General features: G+C 32.3%; 1 protein-coding gene across 1 annotated transcript; it reads left to right on the plus strand.

The window, feature by feature from the left end:
* The first annotated feature begins 13,474 nt into the window (after nt 1–13,474).
* On the plus strand, nt 13,475–14,104 carry LOC106713496 (achaete-scute complex protein T5). The gene has a single exon (XM_014506306.2). It carries the CDS (start codon nt 13,475–13,477, stop codon nt 14,102–14,104), a length of 630 nt encoding a protein of 209 aa, XP_014361792.2.
* Nucleotides 14,105–14,562: the final 458 nt, after the last annotated feature.

Here is a 14,562-nt window from a genome sequence, read left to right on the forward strand (position 1 = left end):
ATCTTCATATTTTAATATTTAAATATTAGTCAAAACTTCATTTCTGATTTATTTGAATTCAGTTTCTTGAACTAATGTAATAATATTCAAATAATAAATTTGTCGTTTAATGCGTTGATGTCTTTTATAAGAAGTAACATATTTTACTTATTTTCAAAAAATCTTCAAATTTTGATGCGTAGAATCTTAATTCATATAAGGCTAATTTGTGATATTATATTGCACCCACTAGGCAATCTGATATTGCCAACTGTGACAACTGTATTAAACCAAAAGTCTTACATAAAAGACAATTCAACTAATTTCATTAATATTAACAGTCATCCGTGACTTCATATGGATCAACTACTATCCTGTCTTATTCCCGTTAAAATCTAACCGTTCCGGAAATTATCCGGAACAAACGTGGCCTTCAGACAGACAGAAGAATACCATTTTACAATCGGATTTTGATTATAAGTAAAGCAAATACATCATATATGCAAAATATGTTGTTTTTTGATATTACAGACGCTCCAATTTATTAATTGTATATAGATTTAAGTATAACAAAAGATAGAGCAACATAAAAATTTTATATAAACATATATCAATGTATTAGAAATGCAAATGTAAACACATGTCACTGAATTATTTAGCGATTAAATTTCTTAGGAATTGATTGTAAATATTGAGCACAAGAGGAAAGATTAAATCAGTTTGAAACGAAAAACGTGCCTCAGAAGCGAATGTCCTCTGATAGTAAGTAGATTAAAGTCAAGAAGCGTCACAAAGAACTTCAAAGCTTTGCTTCTTATTGTTATTAAAAAAAAACTTTGAGTTTCGAAAGTCTGAAGGGTGTAAGTTTTTTACACATCAGAAGAACACATTGTAAATGTAAGAATTCGTTATGGTATCAAAAATTATGAATTATATTTTCGTCTATCACATTCAATTGTATTCGAGGGAAAGCATCGCTAACGATCTCAGTGACGTCGATAAAAATATGTCAATAAGGAACTGATTCTGCGAGGTGATCCTCTTCACACATTAATAAGTACCTTCGACTATAGAGTAATGGACTAGACAAAGCGCCGTTGTAATAATTGAAAAATAGAAAGGAATGAGAAGTTATATTTACACATTCCACTATGCTTACAATGTCATGTTTCGTCTATGGATTTAATTTTGTAAATTATAGTGTTTAAATTAATAAGTGACTTATAAAAGTAAAACTATTTAGATTGGCTTGTTATAATTTCTCAATACTATTGAATTCGACTATACATTAAACGTGTAATTAAGTGAAGAACTTATTTATTGTTGTTATTTTGTAAAGGGGAATGAGCGCGCTTGACAGGTCCTGCCTCTTTATAGTGATAGAGCCGTATTGACTTTTTGATTCCGCTTCAAACATTGGCCATAAATTTTGGCAACATCAATATTGTATGATAAGATAAATGTCGATGTCGCGATGCCCATTAGGACCGCATAATCGCCATTGTATTTTTTTAAACTGATTTTAATGTTTCCAAATCGACGGGCACTGGTCTGACGTTTTCAATGGAATGGTTAAAATAATGAATGTGTAAATAAATATGAATTAATGTCATTCAACATTAAGATAAAAAAAATGGATTGTAACCTTTAGCTTTAAATTACAAAAAGGAATCGATTGGTATATTTTACTACTTCTACTGTATTACTTCAAAAAATACAGTTCATGTGTTTAGTTAAACACGTGTTTTATTTTAATCCCCTGATCGGTGATGATTATTGTTCTAAGAATCTACGTGGTTGTACATAATATGTTTTCCTCTTATATTAGGTCCTTACATATGAAATTGGCGTTTTTCGTACTGGCCACTTTAATCACGAATTTCTCCTCTTTGGTAAGGAATTCCAAATTCAAATTTGTACAGCTATAGACTCATGTATTTGTGGTTCGATGACCGTCATTCATTTGTTTTTTTTCTTCTGTTTTTTTCTGTTTGCGTCACTCATTTTACAAAATGGAAAACTTAAAATATCGCATTATTTACGAGTACGAGTTCCGCCGTGGCACTAGTGCTGCGGAAACGACTCGAAGGGTGAATGATGTGTATGGCGGTCGTGTTGCAAAAGAAAACACAGTTCGTTTTTGGTTCCAACGTTTTCGTTCTGGAAATTTCGATCTACAGAACAAGCCCCGTGGACGGCCTGAGACTCAAGTTGATAATGAAGAGTTGAAGGCTATTGTGGAAGCGGATCCATCGCAAACCACGTCCGAGTTAGCTGCAGGCTGCGATGTTAGTGATAAAACTGTTTTAATTCACTTGAAGCAAATTGGGAAGATTAAAAAGCTTGAAAGGTGGGTACCTCACGAATTGACTGAAGCAAACCGGCAAACGCGCGTCGACTGTTGCGTTACATTACTAAACCGGCACAATAATGAAGGTATTTTAAACCGAATCATTACCTGTGATGAAAAATGGGTTCTTTACGATAATCGGAAGCACTCAGCGCAATGGTTGGATCCTGGCCAGCCAGCCAAATCCTGCCCCAAGCGAAAATTAACCCCAAAAAAATTACTTGTAAGCGTTTGGTGGACTAGTGCCGGTATTGTTCATTACAGTTTTCTCAAATCTGGCCAGACTATTACGGCTGATGTCTATTGTCAGCAATTGTAAACCATGATGGAAAAGCTAGCGGCTAAACAACCTAGGCTGGTCAATCGCTCCACGCCACTGCTGCTTCACGACAACGCTAGACCACACACTGCGCAACAGACGGCTACTAAATTAGAAGAGCTTCAATTGGAAAGTCTAAGACATCCTCCGTACTCCCCGGACCTTGCTCCAACAGATTACCATTTTTTTCGAAATTTGGATAACTTCTTGCAAGGGAAAAAATTCAACTCCGATGGGGCAGTCCAAATCGCCTTCAAAGATTTTATTGATTCCCGTCCGACTGGTTTTTTTAGTAAAGGGACCAATGAACTACCTATGAGATGGCAAAAGTGCATAGAAAATAATGGTTCATACTTTGATTAATTAAATATATTATATTAAAAAATATTCGACTTTTTGTTCCTCCCATACAAAACGCCAATTTCATATGTAAGGACCTATTATATGTATCAATGAAACTGCTTATACGTACTTGTGGTATATGTACTTTGTTATTTATTAGTCAAGACCACGATTTCCGAAGCTTACGCATAATCATATTTCAATAGTTAATCATTATTTCTGGTAACATTTAAATTAGCGTTTAATAAAAGGGTCGATATATATTAGTTTTTTTGTGCCTCTAAAGTTTAATGTCTTATTTTGAAAAACAGATTGTTTGTAAAGATTACAAAACAATGCTATGGTTGAGTTAACATTTTCTTCGGAGACTATCTAAATTAAGATAGGAAGGTCCATATTGACGATCGAATTCAACAGTTTATAATTCAATTTTCGTATCGGCGATTGTCAAAACGTCGTGTTAAAGACGGTTAGTTGACATGCGGTGCACTGCCTTTGGTGTAATGCGGGGCCATCCCTCATACCGAAGGGCCATTCATGCAGAAACTGGCATCCGACGACACTTCGCTTAGATTTATGCCCGCGTACTGGCGGCTTTTGTAAAACATGCATTTTCACTACACCGCAAAGTCAATCCCATGAATTTATTAAGTAAGACAGTCACAAGACTTATGTAGCCGACTGAACGTAAGCTATTGTTTGATTACTGATTTACTTACAATGAAGATAAAACTCACAACACTATTAAGCCGAACTATAGGCCTATATGAATTTAAATTTTCATATTATACTTGCTTTTCTATCTAAAGTTAGATATAGGTACATAGAGTTTGTTATGAAATTTTCCTCATAATTAAGACTGTTGCTCTTTGACTGAGACGTCTTTTGGTATTTTCCTACAACATTTAGGATAATAGATAGTAATTTGATAACATTATTGGAAATTCTTAAATTACTTTACCTTATCCAGGTCGAGTGAAATGTTCCTAATAGATGTTTTTAAATCAAAATTATTCTTATTTGATGGCACTATTTTGTAAATTATTTAATATGGTCACACGTGTCACAGATTCTTTTAACGCAGCTTGAAATATGATACGTGGTTAATTTTATTAAGTCGTAATTTTGACCGGAACGAAATGTTAAAATCTATTTTTATTTGGGTTCATTACTTCATTATAACATTCCTAGGATAATTTGACAATGGATTTTCATATAATTTAAAGGAGGACAGACTGCATTATTGAATTTAAGTAAAAAGATGCGAAGTTTTTATTTAAAAACAGTCTGAGTTCGAAAGTATCTGCAGTGTACAAAACCGTAACTTCAGTATAAAATATACACATGCGAATTGCAGAATGTCAAAGCTCCTAAAACTGTATTGTTTCCAAAACTTTACGGATCTGCTAATACACTTAATTAAATAGATCTAATAATAATTCTAAACGTTTAATCGAGACTTAAATTATATGGTTTGCGGTAAAGCAATCATCCTACAATATTTCTGGTTGACTGATGCGGTTTCTTACAGACAAATAGCTGTCCGCACTGACGAATTGCTTCGTCTAGCAACATGTCCCTCAGGGATTTCAAACGAACCATTACTCTTTGAAGTAAAAATATAAACTACGGTAAGCGGTGAATATTCATAGGTTTAGCTACCCAAGAAATAAAGTAAAACGTGATGATATTCAGTCGTTCAGTTATTTTTTGATTATTAATTTGATTTCTAAAATTACTATATCACTTTCACTCATCTTTTAAATGATGGTCAAAAATAACTAGCTTAAAACAGCGCAGAGAAAAACCGCAAAAAGTAGTGTAAAGAGACTTCACTTTTCTTTTCGCGGTTTTTATAGCCCTTATCATATCCCTTCATTTTTAATAAATCACAAATTAAGGTAATTTAACGTCATTGTAGGATGAGATTGTGTATGCATTTTAAATATACGTAGATATAAAAATATCTACTACTTGAAATGAAATCTGTGTTGAGGCGTAGTAGCCGGGTACATGCCGATGACTGACATATGCCGCGGGCTGATGTACACTTGAGAATTTATTTAATCAAAGCAGTACCATACACCGAGTCCCTCGGGCGGCATAGTGCAATCCATATCTGCCAACTCAATCCAAGCCTCCGTGCAATTGTACGGTTTCCTCGGGTGATAGTTTAATGAAATTCCCCCACTCTGTGGGTTTTTATTATTTGAAGAACGCATTCAGAAGTTAATTCAATTAGAACAAAATAATCAAATTGTCTGTTTGTTGTCGACGTCTTTCTCGTTTCAATTTAAAATTATTTAGTCTGTGTTTCTGTTTCGTAAAAATATTTAAATCACGATTTTATTTAGTTTTAGGTGAATTCAGAGAGATCGTAAATATAGTCACGGTGCAAACATTTCGTCCATTGTTTCTTTTGAAGCGCTTTGAAGGTTTACGGAGCTTTCGCTCGGAGGGTAGTATAAAATTTGTATAACAAATGAGGGGCGTGGCGGGAATCCGTCACAGTGGCGGAGGACGCCGCGTGGGGCGCTGGATGGGTGGCCGGCGATCTTTAATGCTACAATTAAGAGATCCTTAAACGTTCATAAAATCGAAATGATCAAATATTACTTCTGTATTTCGTTATACATTGTTGCATATCACTCGGTTCGCCTGTTAATCAGTTAATTTAAGATAACAATCGAATTACTTTTTTATAATTAACTAAATTAAGGGACTCGCAGTATTTTATTGTTTTTATCATACTATTACAAAAATTAAGCTATATTTTTTTTTTAATATGTAAAAAACATAAAAAATATGTTCTTGTTGCATGTTGTTATTGTTGAGAACAAAGATTACGTTCGATTAAAAAAAAAAATTTGCACAATTTGTTCGGAAAGGCAACTTGATCATGCAGTGTTCCAAATTTGAATATCAAACAAAAGCCAGATAGGCCATTGTTATTGGCAGTTATTTGTAGACTGTCTGAAGTTTTTAATAACATGCATTTGTACTACAGGTTGAGTTCGCAAGCCCGAGCTGAGAAAGCAAGCACCTTTGCTAAGGCAACGTGGTATTAAGCTATTACTTATCCAAACAGGTTGATTTTTTTGGGGGAAAAATAAATATTGTTTGTAGTTGCTGACTGAATGATTTTGATACTTGCCTCGTTTGATTTTAGGTTCACATAAGAATATTTTTTTAATAGAGAAAGAATAATAAGTCTTGAACAATCTTTTAATTCAAAGCAAATCAGATGTGAATAGGAAAATAAAGAAATTGTCATTTTTAATAGCTTTTTCTTATACATGGTGACACAATAAAATCTAGTAAAGTAGCATAATATATTTCGATTAGGAAGTTGTAGAAAAAAATTAACTCTATCATCATGTATTAAAAAACAGCATATTTATTGAATAATACTGTCATAGAATTCTGATATAATTTCACTATACCAATTCCCAGGTTACTTTCGTATGTTCATCGCAACTTTCTGTAGACATTAGGAAAAAAACTCTGATCCCGATATGCAAATGAATGTTTGTTTAAGAGAAGTGAAGGAGTAGATATTAATTTCGTATCAGATATGTTATCAAGCAGATCATCTTCCGACCGAAATGGATACATCATTTACTATCGTAACAGCCTCAGGCAACGCAACAGCCATAAACAGATACTGTGCTATATTGACTTCATATATCAACTAAAAATATAACTCAGACCTTTTGATACATGTGTAGATTGTTTTGGCACAATATACCGTGTCAGACTGACGAGATAATGTAGAAAAATTATTTAGTTTGACAATATTACGAACTCTACGAGTACTTCACATATTCATTTACAGCAAAAGATGACTTAATGGTAATTGAAAGTTACTAAAATTCTCAGATCTGAGCTCATTTTAGTGACAGGTAACTGAGTAAGAATAAAATGCTTGTTTAAAGCATATTATCATATACCTAACATTGAAGTGTTTTGACAGGATATTCAAATTCAAATAAAAGTATAGCATCTTGTTTGAACATTTTCAAAATTGTTGAAAAATATACTCGTCTGTAAGAGCCGAAAGTCAAGTGAAACATAAAACTAACCTCATAAATCTAAAGGGTGGTGTAAAATTACACAACAAAGGTGTTACTTTAGACAATTTAATTTTTTGAATAAGACAAATTACTTCTCGTACGAGTGTATCAATAAGTTATGTTTTATTGCACCTACTAATTTATACTCAGAAAAGACATAGAATGTAAAAAGAATTTCTTTAAAACTTACACATATAAGTTATTTTAAATACTTTCGGGTTTGAAAGGAATATTATGTTATCACTAGGTCCTTTCTCATTAGTGAATGTGACGCAATTTTGTTAGTATAATGTAATATCTCCTTTATTAAGTACACATATAAGGATAATTAAGTACTTTATGAAAGTATTAAACATCAATTTATATTAAAGCTTAACCAATAAATTTCATCATGATTTTTTTACGATCACTTAAACGTGAGATTCGAAGTCATTTATACTGAGGTATTAAATGTCGCCTATCTAAGAGTCTCAAGATCTTTACGATGAGGTAGCTGAGAGGAAAAAAAAGTAGTTCGCAGTATCATGACTTTATTTCAAAAGGGTCGGACTTAGGCTTTAATCACTTAACGTTAAGATATTTTATACGATGGGGTTAATATATCCACAATTTTGTATGTGGATATTTTATGTTTAGTTATCCTTTTCAGAAAATGTTTACATCGATTTTACTTAGCTATTCAAAAGTTTTTTTTTTTTTTTTTTTAAGTGAATTGTAACGGAATAGTCTTTCTATTATTTATTTTTTACTTTATAATCTGTGTGACTATTTTCTAAAAGCGGTCTATTTCTCTTCGATTTTCATAGTCTTCTCTTACATAAAAAAATAAATCAGTTATCCTTAAACACTTTTAAATGAGTTGATTTGATTGTAGACTTGTAGACTAATAGTAAGCTTTAAAATTGACATATTCTTATAAATTAGGAAAATATTTCATACATAAATTAAACATCTTGTAAAACAAGTAAGCCTCAATAAAGATTTATTTATCAAGAAAGAATTTTTATGTTCACTGAATATATAATTAGATTAATACATAAATGGAACAAATAGCTGTAGATAATAAATTATCGTAGTGTATTAGTGATTAATAGTTTTCCTACCGTTACGGTGCGACTAAACTAATCACGTTATTTTTATACATTCTTAAGGGTTCCGTAGTTAATTTTTTTCAATACTGAAAAAATACAAACTAAAAATTGACGAAGAATTTGTGGTTATTTACCGTTAGTTTTCAGTAGCGATTTTGATTTGATTTTATTTTTCGGAATGTCATTGTAAATATGTCCTAGGTCTGTCGGCGCAAGTCGGTTGGAGATGTTTGTTTTTCTATTTATTAATTGTTCATAATAAATTCCAGTTTTAAAGAACCTCTCACGCTTCACCACATTTGTTGTAAAGAGTACATAATTTGCATGACCCGCTTTTTACTTTCAATTTAATATTTAATGATATGCTTATTTGTTTAAATAATTTGAATAATTCTATTAATTAGATAAGAGTGATGAGTTGTTTCAATTTCGACAAATTTTATTTAAAGGTCCTATTAGAGAAAGTATACCGTATCAAGTTTCATGTCTACTTCTTATTAACTCTTGATTTATAAAAATTCGATTTTAAAAATTACAAGCTGTTATGGATAGCATATTTCTTTAAACTCTCAATTGAGTGCGACGACTAAGATAGTGTTTTGTTTTAATTTATAACTACAAAGTATTGTTTAATTTCACATATGTTGTTTAATTGTATGGGTTTTGTTGAAAATTATGTCATACTCAACACTTATTTCTCATAATAGTTTACAATTTAATCTCACTTCAACTCCAATTATAGTTTAAATAAATGAATTATTACATTACAATTTATTATTATATTATTTGAATAGTTTTAACTTCTTTCATTTTTAAGGCTATTTGTACACAAGGTGATTTAAATTTTCAAAACCTGGCGATTTTAGTTTTACTCAACACATCATTAGGGTCTTAGACGCGTCATCGTCGTCATTTCTACATATTGCCAAAGCTAGTCGCTCGCTACCTGTTTGTTCAGATCGTCGTGAGAAAAGTCGCTGCGATTTTCAAGATGGTAGATCAAGTCAATACAGTTGACACGTAGTCGATATACCTGGGCTGACCGAATAGCCAATTCGTATCGACGATTCATCATTGTATGTCTAAAGCGCTCGCTTCGCGATACTTACGACATAAGGGCAAGATATTAGTTTACGTTACTTTGTGTACGAAGAGTCTAACCCTACAACGATACTTCAATTCACTTGCTTTTTATTGCCTTTAAATTGAGTTTAAATTTGCATTTCACAACGGGATGCGCCGCGGATCATGGAAACCAGCTAAACTTGTGTTATAACTCTGTAATAACATATATTTAGATAAACTTTAGTCAATGTATAGTCGTAAAAAAGATGTTTTTAACTTTCTAATTTCTTTAACTTCGTCTGTATAAAAATATGGTGCGAGAATAGGCATAATGTTATCCCAATATTTTTTCTTACTTTTTATGTGAACATAAAAGAAATTACACCTTTGGTGGTAAAGAATTAACAAGTTGAATAAAATTTGTAAAATATGGTTAAGGTATATTTATTACAGTGGTAAAAATCTTTTACTTCTTGAATTTATGATTATTAAATAATTTAATCATATAATAAGTTGGACCTTATGGTTCTATTAGACGCTATTTTTGGGTATCTGCGTAGTTTTCAATTTCTTGTCATAAATCAATACTAATAATGAAACTAAGAGACTTATAATCGTGATCATATACCAATATATTCCTGAAAACGTAAATAACTGACCTATTTCTTGTAATGTGCATTATGTTATTTTGCATTTAGTTTTTGTGGTTAGGTTGATGTATAACAAAAGACGCGCGAGCCACTTATACGTAATATGTCAATAGGGGAGGTAATGTTGCGCAACAATACACAATTCTAAGGACACCATGATGCGTATAACTTTATTAAGTAGATATCCCCGTGGAGGATTGATAGGCGCGTGCTTTATAATGCTGTTATTGTAATGTACACTTCGTAACCTCAAATGGAACATCTTAATACCACATTAAGATGTTTAAATTGATGTTTTTTTGGACATATTCTATTAATACCGCATCGCATTCTATATAAAAAGGTAAATCTACGAGAAACTTTGTTATAAATATATTGTGACTGTAGTTTTATATTTATACAATTTAACCGCACCAATATATCTATAAATCAACAAAACAACACTAAATTCGATTCACAAAATATTATTTGTAAACATGTTTGTACCAAAAATAAATTTTGTAAACTTCCTCAGCAAAATTATAACACCTCGACGACACAAATTTATAGTAAAGGCAACATCCGCCGCCGAAGTACATCCGGAAAGGTGGTAGCGCAAATAAAAGGCTGGCCATAATTCGTCATATTATTCATAAATAAAAATCAGTGCAAGCCTGGCAGATGCGAAAGGATTGCATACATATGGCTGGCAAGGTGCGTTTATCCGCGCATCATAGATTTCCATGGCTTGTGCCGACTGCCTACAATCAAACGAACCGTTTTAGAGTTTATATATATATTGAATCTTAAGGAATTTTCATGTCCCCATTAGCATTTTTATTTAAAACATTGTAAGATACCTTGCGAATATTAGTCTCCAATAATTGCACGCTTATCTGTATTAGTATGGTTATGTTTAGGAGGACCTCGTGCCGCGGCCCCTTTTAAAACGAGCTTCGGTACCAGTTTAGTAATTAAACTTACAACTTTATCGATCAAAGACTTATCCAGTGCAGGACGGACCACCAAGAGACGTATCTGCCTCAGTTGTATGAACTTTACATAAATATTGGCTACATATTTGTTGGCTAATGAACCTCTCGTTCAATTACTAGTTTCGTTTCGAATGAATGAGTCTATTGCGGGCGGGAAATTTGCATTTTAATAACGAGCATGTAAAGGAAAATGAGATTATTTTAATTTCTTTCACTATTTTTATATTGCAAAAGACATCATTTGTTAATTTAAGTTTTATGTTATTTAGCAAAATGCATATGAAGTCGACGAAAATATGATATGGTAGTGATTTTGTCTTTTTTTAAATTACTCTCTTCGATTAACTCGATGATTATAATAGAAAAAGTTTCTTGATCATACTAAAAAAATAAGGTCGTGTTTTTTTGATGCATCTAAAATACCTATTACAATATATAGGTATTCGATCAAAGTTTTTATATTTTAATTTTAGATATTAACAATAGATATATCTTAATTCTTTGTAAGTAGCGTTTTAGTATCTCAATGTATCAGACCAACAAAGGCTGTAATTATCGTCTACGGGTCCGTATGTCTCATATGTCTTTGTGCAGTAGATGTCTCTATTTTGCGATTTTCTAAGGTGTGGGCTGGCTAAATGTTATTTGACGATCGCTTTGTAAGCACGCCCGTTGAGCTTTTGTGATTATACTTTAAGCTTCCTTGTATCACTCCCACAATTTTATTATATTTTGCGAATTCACTTGTATTGAATATCTGAGCTAAAATGATCGATCGCTATTATTTTCTTTTCGTATTTTGCAGCATTGTTACTTTGTATGTGTGAAGTTATAGGGCTCTAGGGATACGTTAGTAAAATGTAAATGGTATGTTAGTGAACTAGAAATAGTTATGATAGCAATTTAGTTGGGTGGTCCGATTAGAAAGCTAAAGATTTCAAAACGAATGTCTGTCGATGAGTACTGATAATGTTCGAAACTGATACATAGAGTATGAGAATGATATACCTAACAGGGATATATCAATGTCAATAAAATGAAAAAAAAAAACTAAATTACAATAATTAAAGGTTAGTAAAATTACATCTCTAGTTTATTGAAAGCACTGATTAAGTTTGTCTAAATGAGTTGGGATAAAATGTTAGAATAAAATTATTTTCCGAATGGATACGTTAATTTAAATTTATTAACCAACAATAAGATTCAAAGACAGGCAGGTAAGAAATAGTCAATGGGATAAAATTAAAAACGAATGACTCGACCGAGGCGACACCCAGTCTATTAAAATCAAGTTTAGCGCCTCCTTGAATGGGAATGATTGAAGGCTTCTAAACAATTCATTCTTTGCAGTGTCTCAATGGCTTGGCCCACATTCCCCGTGTAATCTTTTTACTGCATAATGGATGTGACAATGGCAGGGCCCTTCGCCATTCAGGGCTCTAAAATACTGATGCTCGACGTTCTAAATTAATGTAAACTTTTTTCAGAAATTCACTGAAGTCGATGCCGCCTAGTGTGCGAGTGGCATTTTTAAAATAGTCAATAATTTACGTTCACTCCAAAATCAATCTTCAGGCATATCAAGATAAAGTTCATTTTGAATTGTTCAATTTGAAGCTACTAGATATTTGTATATATTCAGAACCTCATTGTTGCTACAACTATAATAAAACATTGCGTGAATTCTTTTAATTTTAAACAACCGTAATAAATTAACCATTGCGCATTATATGACCATATACGATTTTATTTTAAAGATAATTTTGTGCATACTTTTAATTCAATTTTAGGTGAATTCACTTCATACCGAGAGGATATAAAATCTAGCAATTATCATTCAAGAATAATAATATATTTAAATTACAAATCCTTGGACAATTTTTACATGCACTTGCTATTTTTTATAGCAAAACACTGCCGTATACATTTTCCTAGCACTTACTTTATAGAGAATATAAGTTACAATAATAATGTTGTTCTTGTATATATATAATTATTCCTTCGTAAGAGAAATAACTAATCAAACTCGTACTAAAAGTAGAGAAGACCTCAGTGATTTAAATCAGCACTCATATGTTTTGATCAATCATAGATTGTAAGCAGTTACTAGGGTCATGAAAAAGCAAACTTTGATTAGTTCAGTCTCCAATCAATTATCACCTATGAGAGGAACCTAATTGATAGAAAAGTTAAAAAATGATAACGCGTTTTATGAAGTTTGATAATAACTTGGCTTATCACATAATACTTGTACTATCGTAAGGTCTAATCAAATCAAAAATAAGGTTTCAAATTTCTACTTAAATTCCATACCTTAGAAGACGGGTTATATAATTATTGGTCAATTAATGGTCAAAATAAATTCGACGGCACGTGTACGAAAAGGGTCCGTAGCCCACTTTGAAGTGTTCCAGGTACAAATAAAAAAAAAGGAATACAACCTTCGAGTAGGGGTGGGAGGGTTCCCTATTCATTTTTTCTGTTCAGCCGTCAGCATATAACCCGAAGCGGGAACCGACGACTTTCATTCATTCCATGATTGTGGAGACCATAGCAGCTCCTATAGCGAACTGGAAACGATTCTGTCGGTATTTAATGCACGAAGTTAATAATAAATCTTTAAGCTATAAAATGGCTTATTTGACGAATTATGCGAAAAACGACTTACATAAATTAGTGGCTATCGCTCCAGCATCGGAAAGAAAACATATTAGTTTGGAAAATGAGACCTATGTGAAATATAATTACAAAAGTGCGAGCGTCGGAGGGCAAGCTGCTTCGATTGCGAGAAGAAACGCTCGGGAACGGAATCGCGTAAAACAAGTGAATGATGGATTTAACGCATTAAGAAAGAGATTACCCGCTGCAGTTGTGGCAGCATTATCGGGAGGTGCGCGTCGGGGATCGGGCAAGAAGCTCAGCAAAGTGGACACATTACGAATGGTCGTTGAATACATAAAATATCTACAAGGAATTATCGAGGAAAGCGATGCGGCTATGGGCATTGAGAAAACCGAAACATTCGTACCAGTTACGTATGAAGATGAAGGTGTTTTCGGTGATAGAAGTTCTCCTTATTCAGAGTCCGTGCCTTCTCCTGTTCATTCGGAATGTTCGTCAGGCGTTTCGTCGGATTCACCTAGTAACGATTATCATACGCATTATCAAAGCAATTATGAGTCGCGGTATGAAAATGATGATGCTGCACCGATGGACGACAGTGAACTACTTGATGCTATAACTTGGTGGCAACAAAAATAGTATTATATGAGTTATGTAATTTGTAATTCAGTTCGGATACTTTATGTGATATCTAGTCAAAGATTTAGTTTGTAACTATGTGAATATTATTGTAAATGATGAGTTAGAAAAATGTTTTAGTTTTGTATATTCTTAAGCGTTTAAATATTTCGTCCTTGAGAGTAATATATTTTTATAAGATGTTAAGACTGACTGTTTATAACATTGTACAAAATGTGACAAATATATTGATGATTAAAATAAACATTTTTTTTATTTTATTAATGAAAAACTCTATTTTAATTTATTATTATGTTGTACTTCTATACAAAGGAAATAATTAAGTAATTTTTCAAAAGAGTTACTGTTCATTTAAGTTTAACCATTATAATTTCTGAACATTCAAGTCACACTTTCGAGTTCTGAATTTTGAAAGTAATTGATGCTTTTATTTAGTTTTATTGAAATAATGACACAAA

Source organism: Papilio machaon, chromosome 5, assembly GCF_912999745.1.
Source record: "Papilio machaon chromosome 5, ilPapMach1.1, whole genome shotgun sequence".
Classification (NCBI taxonomy): domain Eukaryota; kingdom Metazoa; phylum Arthropoda; class Insecta; order Lepidoptera; family Papilionidae; genus Papilio; species Papilio machaon.

Bases quoted from the DNA above. Each gene is read 5' to 3' on its own strand.
- LOC106713496 (XM_014506306.2), top strand. From the start codon at position 13,475: ATGGCTTATTTGACGAATTATGCGAAAAACGACTTACATAAATTAGTG.